This window comes from Plasmodium coatneyi, chromosome 13, assembly GCF_001680005.1.
Source record: "Plasmodium coatneyi strain Hackeri chromosome 13, complete sequence".
NCBI classification, from domain to species: Eukaryota; Apicomplexa; class Aconoidasida; order Haemosporida; family Plasmodiidae; genus Plasmodium; species Plasmodium coatneyi.
In genome coordinates this window covers 1,794,643-1,813,456 of record NC_033568.1, presented here as the reverse complement: position 1 = coordinate 1,813,456, position 18,814 = coordinate 1,794,643, and the positions used below count along the sequence as shown (strand labels likewise).

Genomic DNA, 18,814 nt, shown 5'->3' with positions numbered 1-18,814 from the left:
AGTAGTACTATTTAAAATCAAGTGTTAAACCAAAAGAGAAAAAAATAAAAGAGAAGACAGTTTGTCCATACTTCCTCACGTTGGGGGTATGAACGAACTAAGCCCTTTAAAGACCACATACATTTTATGTGCACCAATACAGCGAACAAAAATGAGATAACTCGGCAAGGATCAACACGGTATGGATAGGGGCTAGGCTTATGAATATATGACCACATGGTGACTATGCGCTAGAAAGGTGGGCAAAGTTATGCGCAACAGCAAGTAATCATAAATAGGCCATTATAAATAGGTATAATAATAAATAGGTATAATAGTAAATAGGTATAACCACACATAGGTGTAATCACAAAAGGGCCATTTCCAATAGGTGTAATAATAAATAGGCCATTACAATCATGCAAGTGTGGCCTTCCGTTGAGCAGAAATTACAACACCCCATGAGCTTATCATTGCTATTCCAAAAAGAGGGGGAAGGAAAGGGAACCAATCATCCCATAGGCTCACTTAGGATGTAAATGTAGAGAAAAGGCAGGAATAACAGGAAGAAATCCACATTGTGCCACAACGTCATCGAATAATTAAAGATGATGAGCCATCCAGCACAACGCTCCTCCTTCCTTTGCTCTTTGTTCCAACTTCCACCTTTTATCTTCGTTGAGTAATGTGCTTCCTGTTCGCCCTATCTCTGTATCTTTTCACGTTCTGTGTCAAAATACTAGTCCATTTCTCCTTGTTTCGGTTAATACTTCCATGTGTTAACTTGCGAACACGATACAGTAGATTTTCAAATGACATGGCCAATACATATTTTCCTCTCCTTTCACGAACAAAACTGCGGAAGAAATTGTCACACGTATTTTGGATGCATTCCAAGTCGTGCATAAGGTCTTTGTTGCATTGTTTCCACCATCCTAACTTGTAATAATCTGGCAAATTATTGGCTTCTGCTACTCTGGAAAACCATCTATTCAAGTTATTCACCATGTCGTAGTACTTCCTTTCTAAGTAGATCCCATAATAAAAAAATGAAATAAATGCCTTCCTTTTATTAAACCAAAAAAAAAATTCCTGCGGCATGCTCAATATTTCTTCGTCCGTAAGATTCCTGGAAAGGTCAAGGCGGGTGCAACCGTATGGCAGATTTGACCTGTACTTTCGTTTGATAAGGTTTCTCCAACTGGAGTAAATAGTATCGTAGTATGGTCCTGTATGTGTTCCATGACTTCGTTGGGAGTGCGGCCTCCTATCCTTTGTCCCATCGGACCTGTCACGCAAGTTCACATCGGACCTGTCACGCAAGTTCACATCGGACCTGTCACGCAAGCTCACATCGGACCTGTCACGCAAGTTCACATCGGACCTGTCACGCAAGTTCACATCGGACCTGTCACGCAAGTTCACATCGGACCTGTCACGCAAATTCAAATCGGATCTGTCAAGTAGATTCACATCTGACCTGTCAAGTAGATTCACATCTGACCTGTCAAGTAGATTCACACCGGACCTGTCACGCAAATTCAAATCGGATCTGTCAAGAAGATTCACATCTGACCTGTCAAGTAGATTCACACCGGACCTGTCACGCAAATTCAAATCGGATCTGTCAAGTAGATTCACACCGGACCTGTCACGCAAATTCAAATCGGATCTGTCACGCAAATTCACACCGGACCTGTCAAGTAGATTCACATCTGACCTGTCAAGTAGATTCACATCTGACCTGTCAAGTAGATTCACACCGGACCTGTCAAGTAGATTCACACCGGACCTGTCACGCAAATTCACATCTGACCTGTCACGCAAATTCACATCTGACCTGTCACGCAAATTCACATCGGACCTGTCACGCAAATTCACATCGGACCTGTCACCCAAATTTAAATCGGATCTGTCAAGAAGATTCACATCTGACCTGTCAAGTAGATTCACACCGGACCTGTCACGCAAATTCAAATCGGATCTGTCACGCAAATTCACACCGGACCTGTCACGCAAATTCAAATCGGACCTGTCAAACAAACTTTCATCGGATCTGTCACGCAAATTCACATCTGACCTGTCAAGTAGATTCACACCGGATCTGTCACGCAAATTCAAATCGGATCTGTCAAGTAGATTCACACCGGACCTGTCACGCAAATTCAAATCGGATCTGTCAAGAAGGTTCACATCTGACCTGTCAAGTAGATTCACATCGGACCTGCCACGCAAATTCACATCGGATCTGTCAAGAAGATTCACATCTGACCTGTCAAGTAGATTCACATCGGACCTGTCACGCAAATTCACATCGGATCTGTCATGGTTTTCCTGCTCCTCCAATTTGCGATACCCCTCAGCGTCCCATTTAAGATGCGTCTCATCAATCCAATGATTTTGCTGCTTGTGGGGCCACTTAAAACCACTGTTCTTCCTATCAAACCAGTTTGCCATTCTGTGCATCCCTACACGTGAATGCCCTTCCTGGTTCATGTTACTGTGGTGATTCCCATTCGTGTGGTCATTCCTATTCGTGTCTTGGTCCTCCCTCAATATTAAATCATCTGAAAAGAGCGACAAATCGGACAAAATTCTTGAACGCCCAGATGGGTATGTCCCTATCAAGGTCCCCACGTGCGTTGTCCCATTAAAGCTCTGCAAAGGAAGGAATAAAATAAAATAGAAAAGAAAAGAATAAAGTAGAATGAAATAAAAAGTAGAATGAAATAAAAAATATAATGGAATAAAATAAGGGGTAAAAAATACAATGGATAACATTAAAAAAAAAGCGCCAAAAAGGGAAAGCAAGTAGCGAACGTTTACAATGATAAATTTGGACAAAGGGACAAAATGTATTTTGCCATATGCTGGCACTACTGTGATAAGAAAAAGAAGGAATAAAGAAAAAAACGACCCACGTAAAACTTCCACGTACCTGTGACTCAGTCCAAAGTAGGACATAATACATAATAAGTAAAAGGTGCACCCACAAACGGCGATCCTTCGGAAAAACCATTTTGATGGCGTCCATTTTTTGCAAGACTCGTTTAATATTCAGTTTAAAACAAAATATAATTTTTTTTCTTTTTTTTTTTTATTATATTAAATCATTAGTTCAACTGCGACACTGTTGGATAATCCACTTAGTAGCAGAAATTTCTTGCTCAAATATTTCAACAATTCTTTTACACTTTTTTTTCCTTCATTCACTTTTGCGCATAATCTAGCTTGCGTATAATCGTTTCACATCAAAAAAGAAGATAAATGAAGAGGCTCACTAAGAATAACGCTACAAAATGACACAGTAGGAAAAATACGGTTAGTATATAATAACAGTTACGAAATAGTTACGGCATAATCACGACATAATCAGGACATATATTAAACGAAGAAAAAACAGGGGATTCCCCAACTTTTGCGCGATTTCTAAATCAAATTGCGTTTTTAGGGGATAACAGAAGAAACAGAACCAGTAATTGGACTGCCTCTATGTATTCTTCAAAATCGTTGCTAAGAATTAGGCGAAGCGGTGGAGTATTACGCGGGGTGTTATTCTTAGTACTATCATACAATATGTACTTTTACAGTAACAAAAGAGAAGGAAAAAAAAGAGGAAACAAAAAAAAACAAAACTCTTACTTTTTAGTTTGTTTTAAAAAATATCCACTTTTTCCTTCTTTCACGTCGTTACACTTATTGTAGAACGCATCGGAAAGAAGTTTTACACAACATTTTTTTACTTATATTTTTTTAGCCTTTAGTAAAAAATCATAATATTAATTTCACTATGCATTTGTATATTCTATAAAAATTAAGAATACAAAATATTGATGAATTAGTTTTTTTTTCCTCTTTCTTCACATTTTTTTTTTTTTTTATACATCTATTCAAAGAATAAAAAAGAAGTACAAGAGCAGAGTGTGAAGCGCAGAAGAAATATATTTTGAGCGAGGAGGGGAAAAAATTTTCACTTAAAATTTTTTTTTTATCTAGACTATACGAACTTTCGGAAGAGCATTATATCATCGTTTCTACATTTAGAAAACTCATTTCAGGAAAAAGGAAAAAAATATATATTTATTCTGACGAAGCGCTCATCTCATTCCTGCACCTATTCTTGCATCTATGCAGGTGCACACTCATTTATACCCGTGCATTTGATCTTTGCTCCTGCCAAATAATTAAGAAAATATTTTTGTGAGATTGCCAAGGAAATTAGAGAAGGAAGGTGGCGACGCGAAGCACAGGAAAATGCAATCGTACAAAGCTTTCCTTTTTACCTTTTTCCTTTGGGCCTTGGAATATAGGAAAAAGGCAAGAGGAAGGGTGTGCAGTCCCCCAAATGATACATGGGCATCGTACAGTGTTCGTAGATTGTTCATCACGACCGTTGTAGGCGAACGGTCCACTGTGTCCGGACTATAGAGATTGTTTCGTTTGTGCCAATGTTGTGGCGATGGCAAGATAACCATGACGATGGAACTTATTATAATTAATGGGAACGGATGCAAGAACTTCACCTATTGTAGCGACTGCAACAATTGCACTAATTACAAAGACTACACCGGCTACTCCGATTACACCTACATCATATGCTACATCGACTGTGCCCAAGGTCCAGCGCGTGTGTAGCGTGGAGACAACTATGCCCCCTCGTGGGAAGGTTCCTCCTCCCACGCAGGGTATTGTGACACGCGCTTTGTTACGTTCCGCACGTGGGGGGCACAGTTGCGCGCATCTTGCTTAGTTTTGTGCGAAAAGACTGACACAGATGGGCACACACACCCCAGCACTCCTTTCCTTACCGTGGAATGGGAGTTGTGTCCGAAGGAAATAATCCCCTTCCCAACATGCCCTTCATGGGACGACGCGCACCGTGTGTACGCATCCTTTTCTTCTTTTCTTTCTTTTCTTTTTTACCTATTCGAACCCTTTTCCATTCTTCCCGCAGACTAACGTCCACTTTAACGAAAACAATGACAACGGTGTTGTGCAGAACCAATACAGCGTAATAGGCGGAAGGATGTTGTATGGACATGACATCAGCTTTCAAAACGACATTACCGGTAGTATGACTTCCTTAGCGAGCAATGATAGCATCTTCAGCTCAAGCAGCACCTCTACTGTGGACAAGAACAATGAAGGAAGAAATCATCATGATGGCAGTGGGACCTTGTCAAGCCATCCATCCATCACAGGTGAGACCATTCGAGTGGATATTTCTGATGATAGCAGCGTGAGCTGTTACAACTCTCATTCCGAAATAGGGCGCGCAAAGACAACACCTGTGACCAGAGGCTCCAGGGGGAGTACCATGACAAACGAGTCCAATAGACAAAGGAGCAAATCGTATGACAACTCCTTTGAAGATTTAAAATCCCTAGGAGAGAAGAAGGAAGAATGGACGCGAGCCAAAGAAAAGGCACAAAGGAAAGAACTTTTAGATGAATCTACTTACGGTAGGAGAAAGGCTGAAAAAGGGTTCAAAGGGCACTTGAACAAATACGACATGGAAAACAGAGATAGGGAGAACAGTTGTGAAGTTAGCAGTGAAGAAACTCTACGTAAAAGAATAAGGGAACTAAACTCACTAGGACAAGGATCCGATAAGGATGTTATAGAAGGTTCCAACAGAAGTGAAAAATCTGGACGCACAGCAAAACGCGAAGGGGAATCATCCGATTATTCGTTAAAAAACAAAATCGCTCAAAGGGATAACGTAAATTTGGGGCTTAACCAAAATGAGAGACTCCTCAGAAGAGTACAAGAAATGAATGCTAATGATAGAGAACATATGGAAAGAACTTTGAATAGAATAAAAGAAAATGGGAAAAATAAAAACTTGAAAGATTTAGAATATGAAATAGAATCCCAATTAGGAAGAGTCAGAAAATATATAAAACTCAATTATGATGAACGCAATTCCATTGCTAGCAGCACTGATGATTCTGCATTTGGCGATGAACATAGCTCATCCATTTATATAGGTAATCGAGGAGTAGAAAAGTGCAGATCCAAGGGAAGAATCACAAATGACGTTACAGAACTCAGATCTTACATTGATGAAACTATGGATGAGAAGAATGCAGAAATCACCCACATGTTAGTCAACATAATTGAGAAGTACAAAAACGAAGTCTCCACACTGAAAGAGAAAAACAGGAACCAAGTGAGATTCATGAACCTGAGACATAATCTCAAATTAAGGGAAATTCTTCTATACGTTCCGCTCATTACCCTCATCACGAGTGCAACCTTATGTTTCCTTATGACTCAGTACTGGATGATACCATTTGTTAGTGCTTACTTTATTAGTATGTACAGTTTCGCTTTAGGAACCCTTGTGTCTTATGGAATTATGGGAAGAATAATGTTCAACTCACCCTCCACAGTGATCGATTTCATTCTAGGAAAAAAATCGAAAGCGAATGCTGATTACCTATCACCCAGAAGAAAAAAATCAATGTTTAGGTTTTAGGGTGTAAGGTTCAGTGTTTCACCATTTAAGGTTTATAGTTTAGGGTTCAGCGTTTAAGGTTCAGGGTTTGAGGGTTTAGAGTGTAGGTTTTAAGGTTTTAGCCTTTAGTGTTCACGGTTTAGGGTTCACGGTTTAAGATTCACGGTTTAGGGTTCACGGTTTAAGATTCACGGTTTAGGGTTCACGGTTTAAGATTCACGGTTTAGGGTTCACGGTTTAGCGTTCACGGTTTAGCGTTCACGGTTTAGTGTTCACGGTTTAGGGTTCACGGTTTAGGGTTCACGTTTTAGTGTTCACGGTTTAGGGTTGACCTTTGAGTGTTAACGGTTTAGGGTTCATGGTTCAGGGTTAACGATGCAGGTTTTAGGATTGAGGATTTAGTTTTGAGTGTTCAAGTTTTAGAATTTAGTGCTTAGGGATCAGTGTTCAGGGTTTAGGGTTCGGAGTTCAGGATATAGGGTTCAGGGTTTAGTGGTTAGGGTTTTGGGATCCGTGTTCAGGGTTTAGGGTTCGGAGTTCAGGATATAGGGTTCAGGGTTTAGTGGTTAGAGTTTAGGGTTTAGGGTTTAGGGTTTAGGTTCAGGGTTTCACGGTTGAATGGTTCCAGGATTGTAGGGTTTTAAGGTGAAGTAGATATGCTTTTCTGTGCTTTTTGATAGGATTTTTGAAAGAACTAAACTTTTATGGCATATGAATTAATTTATTCCTTTAGATAAATTATGATATAATATATAATTTCTCTTTTTGTCTTTATTATTTTATCAGCAGGGCTCATAGTCATAATTTTACAGAACAACTTATAATGACATGTGCAGACATGTTTTACGCTTATTGGGAGCCTATATTTTTACACAAAAAATATTATGAATACAATACACATTTCGTTAACATATTATAATTTAAGGAAAAAAAAAATTAACATTTAATTTGTGTAAAATATAAAAGATTTTTACAACATCCTATGATTTCCCTTTAAAGCAGAATTTTATGAATGTTCTATTTTTTTTTTTTTAGCAACAATAATATATATAAATCAAAAATTGGAAGTAAAATAAATGTATTGGATAAAATATCATTAAATAATTATTTTGAAATAATTTTTACTAATTAATATTTAAGGAAACGCCTCCATTACTTTTTTAGCAATTTGTAAAAAAGCCTGTATACTATTAAATGAGAAAAATGTCTACTTATGTTGTAAAATCAAGAGTTAATGTATTTATAATCATATAATCATAAATATATCATAAAACAGGGGGTAATTAGATAATATGAGGAATTAGTGCATTTAACAGCATCAATACGACCTGCACAAGTTGAAAATAAATCATTATCTGTGCAAAAAGGAAAAAGTACTACCACAAAATTATTCACTTCTATTGTATAGAATCATTAGTATTGATAATCATATTTAATATAAATTTTAAGTGTTCATATAATATTTATGTGTGTATCCCATAGAATGAACAAATAGGTGTAAATATATATTATACAATAATAAAGAACATATAATTTTTTCTTTTTAGTGCTAATGAGAAATTTACAACGTATAATTCTGTTATTATTCTTATTATACACTAGGATATATTTATTAATTTTTTTAAAATCTCGATATTTATAAGAATTACCTTCATTTTAGATTAGTGCGATTCTTGCAATTAAGAGAAAATAATTGGAAAAAATTACTTAATATTATTATTATTTTTTTTTTTTTAAATAGAAGAAAATCTCATTTTGCGTAAATAATATAGATGTGTTAGAAAAAATACAACACACGAATTTTATGAAATACGGAAAAATCTTTTGAAGTAAAATAGAACAATAAATTTGTTGAATAATATCAAAGGAAAAATATTATATAATAGAACAAATTTTTATTGCTTTTCACACATTTTTGAAATCGTAAGCATTATGCAATATGAGACAAAGCAAAACAAGGAGCAGCTACTGTGTGCTTTAATTCCTTACGTTTGCCATTTTGGCGACCTCATGGAAAAAATATTTGGAAGAAGGTATTTGTTGAAAAATTAAATTTAATATCTTCTACGTTAAATATTTTTACATTAATATTTTTTTCATGTTGAACTACTTCGGGGGTTTATTGCATGATGAGAATTTTATTGATATTTAAATAAATCTATCGTTTCGCATGGAAAAGCACATCTAGTGCACCTTAAAACACTAAAATTCTGGAACCCTAAAACCTAACACCTAACGTTTGAACCCTAAACCCTGAACCTCTCTTACTCTAAATTTGTTCTTATTTAATTATTTCTTTTCTTTTTTTTAGTTCCTTTTTTTTTTTTTTTTTCTTTTGGACATAAAATTTTTTTTTAATTGTTATGGTCCGTTAAATTTTAATTTATAATAATTGTCGGCAAAAAATATTTTTTTCCATCTACTACATAGAAAAATATATTTTTTAAAAAGAAAAAAAAAGAAACCGTCGAACAGATAGACTTGATTTTAATTTTTTTTTTTTTTTCATCTACTATTGAAAAAATATTATATTATGAAAAAAAAGAAAAGAGAACCATTCTACTGGAAGACACTTCTTTTTCCTATATTACAATAAATATTTTTTTTAGAATAAAAAAAGAAAATGTCGAATTGATATAAAATTTTGTATTATTTTCCTTCATACTATTATTATTCCCCTTTTTAAATTGTACCTTACTTTTTGTTTTAATTTACTTCGGACTGACATATTTTATTTTTATATTGCTTCTTCATATAATTTGTTCCTAAATTGTACCCGTATTTTATTTCAATTTAAAATACTCACAAATACCTCCTTTTTGCATATATAAAATCTATAACAACATGGTACACTCAAAAAAAATAATCAGCTCCGCATCATCAGGAGCGTTGCCATCCCAAAGTTGTAAAGAACGCCGCAATGGCAAAACAGTTTCAGCCACTAATGAAGAAAATAGTACCCATGAGAAGAAAGAACCAGGATCGTTCTTCACTAAGAGAACCGCTATGCTCTTCTTTGTTGCTGCTTATATTTTTCTAAAGGTAAATTCTACGCATAAAGAAGAAGGGATGCTCAATAATATAGATGCGCATCACCATGATGTCGCAAGTGTTTTATACGTGCCATACGCATAGTATGTTATTGTATATACTATTACATGCATATTTACTGCTTTTACTTTTTTTTTTTCCTGCTTTTTTTTTCTTCTCTTTTCTTTAAATGCACCTTTTCCCTTCCCTTTGTCCTTCTACTTTGCAGCACCAGCATGATTTTGCAAAACAAAACGGTGCTGCCATCGTACAAGTAGGCAATCGAGTTGCTAGGAACTTAGCCATGAACAAACAACACGGTCCATCAGAAGAGGAGCTTGAATTAGAGGAAATGGAATTATCACAAGGTGGATATCCATATAAAGGCTATGAAGACCCATATGAAGGCTATGAGGACCCATATGAAGATTATGAAGACCCATATGAAGATTATGAAGACCCATATGAAGCTTATGAAGACCCCGAAGAAGCCTATGGAAACCCCGAAGAAGGCTATGAGGACCCATATGAAGCTTATGGGGACCCATACGAAGGCTATCACCCCTACAAAACCTATGGGAACCCCTATGAAACTTATGAATATGACGAAGGACCCTACGAATGTGACGAAGAAGAATATTCTGATGAGGAGTTGCAAGTAGAACATGAAACCGCAGGGCATGCATTAAAAGTCGAACAGGACATAATGGACGAATCAAAATATGCAGATTTGAACACATTCTTGCAAAGCTTAGAAGATGAATGGGTAAAATTAGAATTGAAGTTATTTGATGCAAGAGAAAACTGGATCGAAGAAAAAAATAAAGAATTTTCTAAATGGGTTAACGTAATTTTAAGTAAATGGATGAAATACAGTGGAATCTCAACAACAGGAAGTCATCCTGATGCTTCAAGAAAACTAGATTGGAACAACGATACATGGAAAAAATGGTTTAACGAAAAAGTAAAATCCGAAATTGATTTAAAATTGGAAAAATGGTTGGACGAAAAACATTCCGATTTCTTTAACATTTTTGTTAAAAATATGGGACTATTTAAAAGCAAGAAAATCAAAGGATGGTTAATGTATCACTGGAAAATGAACGAAGGGGGTTATCGTTGTAAATCGTATGAACGTATGGCAACACCTGAATTGGTAAATTTGGTCAAGTCTCGACGATGGTACCATGCCAATCCTAATATAGATAAACAAAGAAAAGAACTCATGGAATGGTTTCTCCTTAAAGAAAAAGAATGTATAAAACAAGAACAGGTAACCTGGAGTAAATGGGAAAGTGTTCAACGTTCTACGATTAATTCAATGTGTACAACATTTTCTGGAAAACGCCTAACCGAGGCAGAATGGGATAAATTTCTCTGTGAAATATAATTTTAAACTATAGAAAAAAAGGAGAAACTATTCAATTATAAAATAAACATTAAGTCTAATTATGATATGAAAATTCTGTAGTTTTTCGACTTTTTCAATTATAAAATATTTCCAAAATATGGCTTTTACTAATGTATGAATTGAAGAAAATATTGTAATTATAATATTAAAAAAATTTTTCATGTATTATGAATAATATATATATATATATATATATATGATAAAATCAGATTTTCCATTGATATTCATTTATTACAAAATTTCATTAGTTATTATACGTATAGTTATTTTATTTTCATATATCGCCATAATATTATTTTTCCTTTTACGGGCACCGATGGGTGTTTTGGGTAATTAATTCTTAATTTCATGTATTTAATTGTATGCGTGACTAAAGGTATACTGATATATTTTTTAATAATGAAACACATTTACAAATGTGTACTTTTATAATAATCATAACCTTCTTTAATTCATGATTATTAATACAATAATAAACAGTATATTTTCCTTCATATCCATTTAAATGTGCTTTCTCAATTTATAAAAATAAGAATGTCATTAAGAATTAATTAATTGGTTCTTAGACGATTCCTTCCTTTGTTGTAAAATTATAGGCACAACTTTCAGCAGCGGTTTGGGAGCACTTACGTACAGACCCCTAATGTTTGTGTTATGGAAACATATAAGGGGAAAATTGTTTCCTATTCCTTCGGCTTTTTCATCAATTCTACTACTAAGATTATTGTGTTAAACCTGCGGGGGAAGAAATGGGTGTACCTACAATGGAGGTAAAATTCGTTATAGTAAGAATAAGAGATAGGAAGAAGGTTTTCTTTCCTTTGGTCTACAGATAATTACTTTTTTTACAACAATAATATGATTCCTAAACTTTTTAAAACTCTTCAATTTACAATTTTTTTTCTCACCTTTATCATGGGAGGACGATTCCCTTACTACGACAACTAGTTTCACTGCTTGAACGAGACACATGTTAATATAGTTCTTTAGGCATCAATGAATATGTCTTTCTTATTCTTCCCTACTGATGTCACATTTTAAATAACTAGACTTCCAGGTTATTTAAATTGTGCTATATATGGTTTTCTAAAAGGTCAAAAAGTATAATTTTTCCTTTTATTAGACTCCATGATGCGTCCCTTCACCTAGATAAGAGTGCACCCATTCTATTACAATTCTAAAATGAGTAAAACAACCCCCTACAAAAAATCTTCACACTACATTACACATTATGCGCCATTCCTCCACAGATATATTTTAAATCCCAAAAGAAATTTACAAATTTAAAAATCAGTATGCCCACTAGAGCTAAAAACAACCTGTAATACCCATTAGAAAATAATATGAATGAACATACGGCAAGAAAATAGGGAGAAGATAATACTCTGAAATTGTTAAAAAACTTTGAAATGCTATTGTTACTATCACGTTTTATAATATGCTCGAAAACTACTGATTTTTCGTTGCGTCTTCGATCTATGTCTATACTTTTCGCCTGATCTAAATGTGACTCCACTGTTGTTCTGATTCTTTCCGCGTCTTCATCAGTATATCCCATTTTATTTAAAAAGTTTCTCCTATATAAATCGAATAAGTTATCGAAGTTCACTTCGGACTCTGCTAATAATCTGTAGCTGCCTAAAAATTCGGAGATTCCCTTATCACTCTTGATTCGATTAATCGTGTTCTCTTCAATGAGTCCTATACGTTTAAGCATGTACACTTCCGTTTAGTGCAAACAATTTAAGGGCGTTACCATTTCCAATGTAGCGCACAGCTTATCAGACATTGGTGACCATACCAGCTTCTCTATACCATTCCTTTCTACTTCTTACATCTTATATGCTAATCTGATTCTGTAACATTAATATAGTGTGCTATATATTTGTTAACATAAGTTACTTACCTGGGGAGTGCCAAATAACTCCCCTGCATTTATAATACAAACCAGATATACGCGTCTTCCCCAAGTGCCCCTTTTTTTGAATAATTAGTTACCAATTCTTTAGTACAGTTTGCTTAGAAATGTCGTGCAGGTCACAGTAATAACAAATGTAATTGTTTTCCAAATTATGGGGAATTGCGGGGTACACAACAGATCGCGTCAATCTTCCCTTTTTCAGTTACTATTCGCACGGGATGGCATACCATGATGATGTTTAAGAATGTCCAAAATTCTTCTCCTTATTCGAAGCACCATTGTGGTTAATGTATCATCACTTACTACAATACCATTACTTCTCAATAGAACTTCTAGTGATTCTCTTAAAAAAGACAAATCATTTATAAATTCATACATTTCCTCTTCTGTATCTTGTCCTGCAACATACCGCAGTGCTTCTACACTTTGGTCCAATTCCACGTTATAGGCTTCTAACTTCTGCAAAATTATATCTTGACGTAACGGACTCATTTCCATTACTTCTTCCACGAATTGAGTTAATCTAGCCTGCATAGTTACTCTTATCTTTAAGGGGAAATTTGGCATTTCCATCCGTAAACGCCGAAGTAGCTTGTTCCTAATTAATTCTTCAACATTTACATGATCTGTTTCTTCGTCCAAATGTAAAATTATGGCAGTTAATATATCACCTGCAGTCATTGATTCTACATGTATTATGTGATAAAGTCTATGAAGTTCATCCTCCGTAAGTGCGCAATTATAAGGACGTTTTAATGCTTCCCTTGAAGGATTTCTTTGTGCAAGTTTTCTCCCATTTGTTCCAGACATATATTCATTTCGGCTATCTAAAGAAATATGCAATATAGTATCAAACGAATTTAGGCTCTGCAAAATTATTCCTGACAAATATATTATTAGTAAAATACAAATAGATCTATACACTTTAATTATCTTCATGGTATCACGTATATGATTGCACACTTTGATTATTCTGTTTGTGTACAGCAGTATTTGCCCCCTAAGCGGACATAAAAGAATAAATCAAAAATTAAGCTAAATATTGTTTCTTTCTTCTAGGTAAGAAGAGTCCTACATACATGAAATATATAATTTTGGTATATGGAAGTTTTTCTTTCAATTTTTTGTGTCACTGATATGCACAAAATTCGTTTCTTATCCTTTTGCGAAAGATAGAACAAAAGCTTGTAGGAAACTCCTTTCACTGCCACTTTTTTTTTTTTTTAACTTGACAAATACAACGGTTTACGCTAATATTTTCTCTTATTACGTGAATACAATGGCTTATAAAAACTTGAACCTTAGAAATAATTTAAAATTTCAAATACACAAAACCCATCGATGTTGTATTTATGTACAAAAATGTGTCATTCGAAATAATAATGGAAAGAAGGCACTAATTCACAAAGTGATAACAAAAATTTAAATGAACATATAAAAACAACCTTGACAAAACTGAATGAAGCTGCAGTTCCGGTTATAATGCTTTAAAATATAAAGATTAAAAAAAGGAAAAATTTTAAGCAACGTGAAAAAATCAGAACACAACTAGTGATCAAAATGCAAGTTCACAAAAATGAATGAACGTTGTAATGACAGAAGAATTGAAATCGAAATAGTTATTCACATTTTTCCGTTACACATACATTTAAACAAAAAGAAAAGGATGCAACAAAATACATTCTATTAAAAATACATTTTTCCTTTTTTTCTGTTCTGGTTTAAAAGTTCTTATCAATTCGGCTTATATTTCTGCATTACCTTTATAAAACCTCCTGCATGCACGTAATATTTTTCAAAACCACTTGCCATTTTTAAAATGCGTATTGTTCACCATGTATTAGAGCGCAATAACATTTCAATTTCTACGTTTGCATTCTTCTAACCAGCAGTTTCGACATGCATGTGCATGTGTACAATGCGTGGGAAAAAGGGAACAACGTCGGTTGCCGCTATGCTATGTTTGATTTTATATTCACTTAAACTTATCCTTTTACTTATTCACCCTCCTATGTGAAAATTTACCATTTTGATCATTTTTCCAAGTTTGTGACTAAAATTGTGGAACGGGGAAATATGTCTAAATTTACAATGCCCAATAATGGTATGCTTCTATAACGGCGACCTACTCCACAGGCTGAGCTGCCATGGGACCGTATTAAGTGACATATATACTGAAACCACATTGGACCGGAGCAAGAGAGGATTAATCTCTTATAAAATACGCGTTTATCGCATAACGATAAATGGAACCACATACATGATACTTTTTTCAGAAATCATATAACTCAGCCGCATAGCTCAAAATTTAAAACACACCACATAGCAACATGCCTTTGCTATTCAGGTAAATCAACTTAAAAAAGTTTAATCAAATTAATTTAATTACTTCCACTTTTTAATAAGTGCGTCTTTCATAAGGATTAAAAAAAAAAAAAAAAAAAAACGCAGAATGAACACACCAAAATGAATGCAATAATCTGTTTTAATAGTCTTGATGCTTACATGTTGCAGCATCCCATTTGAAGGTATTGCTCTACGAAAAAATAAGCAAAATTAAATTATAAAATACATATACACTTTCGCAAATAAAATTAAAACCACATTTCTTACAAATAACATCGAAACGGTTGAATGCGAAAGTTGCCTTTATATTATGTGCCTTGCTCTTTATTTCTTTTTTTTTTTTTTCCGCTTTGCATGTCGTTACTCGAACCCTATTATGCGGAATCCATTCATATTTTTGTAAATGCTGAGTTACATTTACGGATAATTTTCAAGTGTTAAGCTTTTTTTTATTTTTCAAAAAAACACTAAATACACAATTTTAAAATGCTCACGTGAATGCTTTAACCATTTATATATAAAAATGAAGAAAACAAACAGTTTAACGTTCTCATTTCTGTGGCTGGTCTCACCTTGGAAATTACGAAAGAAGCTATTTTGTTTCTCTTTGTTAACGAAACAGTAGTGTAAAACCATGCGCTGTGCAACAAACCCCTTTGCAGCGCTTAAAAATTAATTTTTGTACGCGTCCCCCAAATGTAATGTCTTAGTGATGTTTAAAAAAGAATGTACACACATTCGCAAAAGTAGGAATAAAACACATATATCGCTATTTGCTCATGCAATTCTTCAAGGTCACTTCACTCATTACAAGTCAGTAAGTACTTTACAGAAAAGGTGTGAGAAGTAATATGCACGTTTTTCTTCTTTTCTTTTAACCCAATGTTTTGCCCGCGCTGTAGGAGACTACTAGAACATAAGAATTATTTTCTTAACAGAAATAACGCCCTTAATATGTATTTTTAAAAAATAAATGCGAAAAGGCATATACAGTGGATATTATATCATCATCGCGGAAAGATCATAAATTTCAAACGCATGTGTTTTATAAAAACACTTGGTAACCCCCAATTTTCTTTATGTGCAAACGTTCCCACATAAAACAATTAAAATAGTGAACACATTTGTTAGCAAAAATAAACGAAAAAAATTTTCATTTCAAAACGTTTTAAATATTTCTCCATATGGGAGATCCTTCAATATCGTTACCTTTGGCGAATATACCTTTGGTAAATTTTCTGGACGAAAATTTATCATAAAACGCATGAGTTATATGAATTTACTTTGCATACACGTACATTTAATCACTAACCACGCTCCTTTTATGACAACTTTCCGTGTATTACTAATTATTCTTTTTGAAATGTGGACTAAAAATTGTATATGACGCACGTTTCGCACAAGTAACGTGAACGACATGCATTAATTGTATGCTCTGAAAAAAGCAACTTTTGTGAAGCCACAACTTCCCGTGTACAGTCCTTTACAGGCCTATGTAAAAGGAATAACTGCCCCAAATAATTATTTTTGCACATACTAAAAATAAAAAAAAAATGATTAATTTGGCAACCTCAATTTAACGCTTCTGCCCCTTATCTCAACATGTGGTTAGGTCATCCTTTTTGCGAATTGCTCTCTCTTTCCATTCGTTTGGACTTTAAAAAGAAAAAAAAAAATCCAATGGACCTACACATTGTACATATATACATGTCTATATCATTAAAACGTCATCTACACGGCGCAACAAATTTTAATCCAGTGCCTCAATTATGAACAATATTTTTATCTTCCGAAAAAACATTCGAGGGGTACATAAAAAACGCAAAAAAAAATTTAAACAAAAAACGCAAATCGTCATGAATTCCCTCGTCCAGTATATGCACATATTTATGTATACACATAGAATTGTGTAATATACTTCAAAACATATCACACAAATAACGAGCGACTGCTCCTCCTTTGTTTGCAAAATTGATGACTGTGCGAACTGCTAACCCTTTCATTTGCTTCTCCAAATCAATGATGCGCAATTAATTACATACATGTCCAATTTGCATTTTCTCAAAACGTTTGCCATTTAATTTTTTGAAAAATAATTTATCCATAATATGTAATTTCCTCGTACGGGAAATCATAAACAGCTTCATGATAAATCATACCTCCATTTATGCATGCGCGCGTTTATACGTATACGATTAATTCTTCATATTAAATCACAAATCGCTCGATTCGTGTGCATTTCCCCCCCGTGCGTTTAAATTTTACACATAAAAACACATTTCATTTAAAAGAGTCATTTCCGCATGGGTCACCACAAATGTATAACATACCAATTAAAACATAAAAATTTAATTAACGGTAAAATTAAGACCTTTCTGCCGCAATTGCGACTTTGTTTTATCGTTTAAAGTTTTCCCCCCTTTGGAATTGCTTCATTATACACTTCGTTACTAGGCAAAACTGATGCGTAAAAATAACGCCAAACATAATTATATATAATTTTGATCTTTCTTTTATATGAAGCATTTTTAAAAACACACCACAGCTCATTTTTAAACAAAAAAAAAATATATTTTTTTTTTTCTTTTTGTGTAGTAATTACATATATGTATTAAATTTATATACTCAAAAATTCATGTGCCCAATATCAATGGTTAATTTTTTCCTCATTTTTAATTTTTTAAATTGGAAAAAAAAAATTTTCCAAGACATAATTTTTTGTTTAAACGAATTTTACTATAATTATTACGTTACGTTAATTTTTACCTAACACCTCACGTGTAATCGCACAGTCGCGCAGTCGTAAATTGCACAATCGCAAAGTAGCACAACGCGCGAGTGCATGCTTTATAACCAATATTCAATTTTATGGAAATAATTTTTAGCATATTTAAACAAATTTGTTTTCCTCTGTCGCATTAACTGCGCGCCTTCACAAATATCGCTTTTTTCCTTCACTCACATTTATAATCTTTTTTTTTATGACAGTTTATATTCTGACTCAGAGTATTTTATTCACGTTTGCGAATTTATACGTAAGTATACATGTACATATATATATATTTATACATCCATAATTTATACATTTATGTAGGACCTTTTTCATTTATACTGCGTGCATTTTGCTGCACACTTTAACACATGCCATGTGATTTTTTTTTATTGTGTATACGTGTATACATACGTATGCGGGAATGTGAAACACGCCCCCCATATATTATTTTATACCACGCGAACATCTGTTTTGCAATTGCTGCATTTTAAATTTTTTGCCAAAAAAATTACAAACTGAAAACAGGATAAATTTATATTAATATGCAAAAATATAAAAGCTTTGTTCAACTTAACAGAATTGTTACAGAACAATATTTGATATATTTTATTATCGTTCGTACGAAAGCGTGTTAAGTTTTAAATTAAAGAAAATTTATTCCACACGTTTATACATAATTTATCTGTAAGAAACTGTTACTTAAAAAACTTACATTTTAATGTTAGCATTTGTGTGAGTGTAACTTCATGGAAACAGTAGTACTGCGATCACTCTGAAATATCATATATTTTATACTTCTTTTTTTTTTTTTTTTTGCGTATTTCATTTTATTATATTATTTTCTCTTTTTTCCATGTAATTTTTTTAAAATAAAAGCGAATACACTTTAATTTT

At 33.8% G+C, this 18,814-nt stretch overlaps 4 protein-coding genes across 4 annotated transcripts; 2 read left to right on the top strand and 2 right to left on the bottom strand.

Annotated features, from left to right (window-relative positions):
• Positions 1 to 648: 648 nt before the first annotated feature.
• Positions 649 to 3,013, bottom strand: PCOAH_00051200 (Uncharacterized protein; the record flags this gene model as incomplete). Its single annotated transcript, XM_020061902.1, has 3 exons — positions 649 to 2,637; positions 2,806 to 2,858; positions 2,977 to 3,013. The coding sequence occupies 3 exons, from the start codon at positions 3,011 to 3,013 to the stop codon at positions 649 to 651; spliced, it is 2,079 nt and encodes a 692-aa protein (XP_019917381.1).
• A 1,439-nt stretch (positions 3,014 to 4,452) lies between these two features.
• PCOAH_00051190 (Uncharacterized protein) lies at positions 4,453 to 6,460 on the top strand (the record flags this gene model as incomplete). The annotated part of the gene is made up of 2 exons (XM_020061901.1): positions 4,453 to 4,608; positions 4,934 to 6,460. 2 exons carry the CDS (start codon positions 4,453 to 4,455, stop codon positions 6,458 to 6,460), a joined length of 1,683 nt encoding a protein of 560 aa, XP_019917210.1.
• A 2,823-nt stretch (positions 6,461 to 9,283) lies between these two features.
• Positions 9,284 to 10,859, top strand: PCOAH_00051180 (Blood-stage membrane protein; the record flags this gene model as incomplete). Its single annotated transcript, XM_020061900.1, has 2 exons — positions 9,284 to 9,481; positions 9,699 to 10,859. The coding sequence occupies 2 exons, from the start codon at positions 9,284 to 9,286 to the stop codon at positions 10,857 to 10,859; spliced, it is 1,359 nt and encodes a 452-aa protein (XP_019917315.1).
• A 1,243-nt stretch (positions 10,860 to 12,102) lies between these two features.
• On the bottom strand, positions 12,103 to 13,740 carry PCOAH_00051170 (Uncharacterized protein; the record flags this gene model as incomplete). The annotated part of the gene is made up of 2 exons (XM_020061899.1): positions 12,103 to 12,581; positions 13,029 to 13,740. The coding sequence occupies 2 exons, from the start codon at positions 13,738 to 13,740 to the stop codon at positions 12,103 to 12,105; spliced, it is 1,191 nt and encodes a 396-aa protein (XP_019917463.1).
• Between the last annotated feature and the right edge of the window lie 5,074 nt (positions 13,741 to 18,814).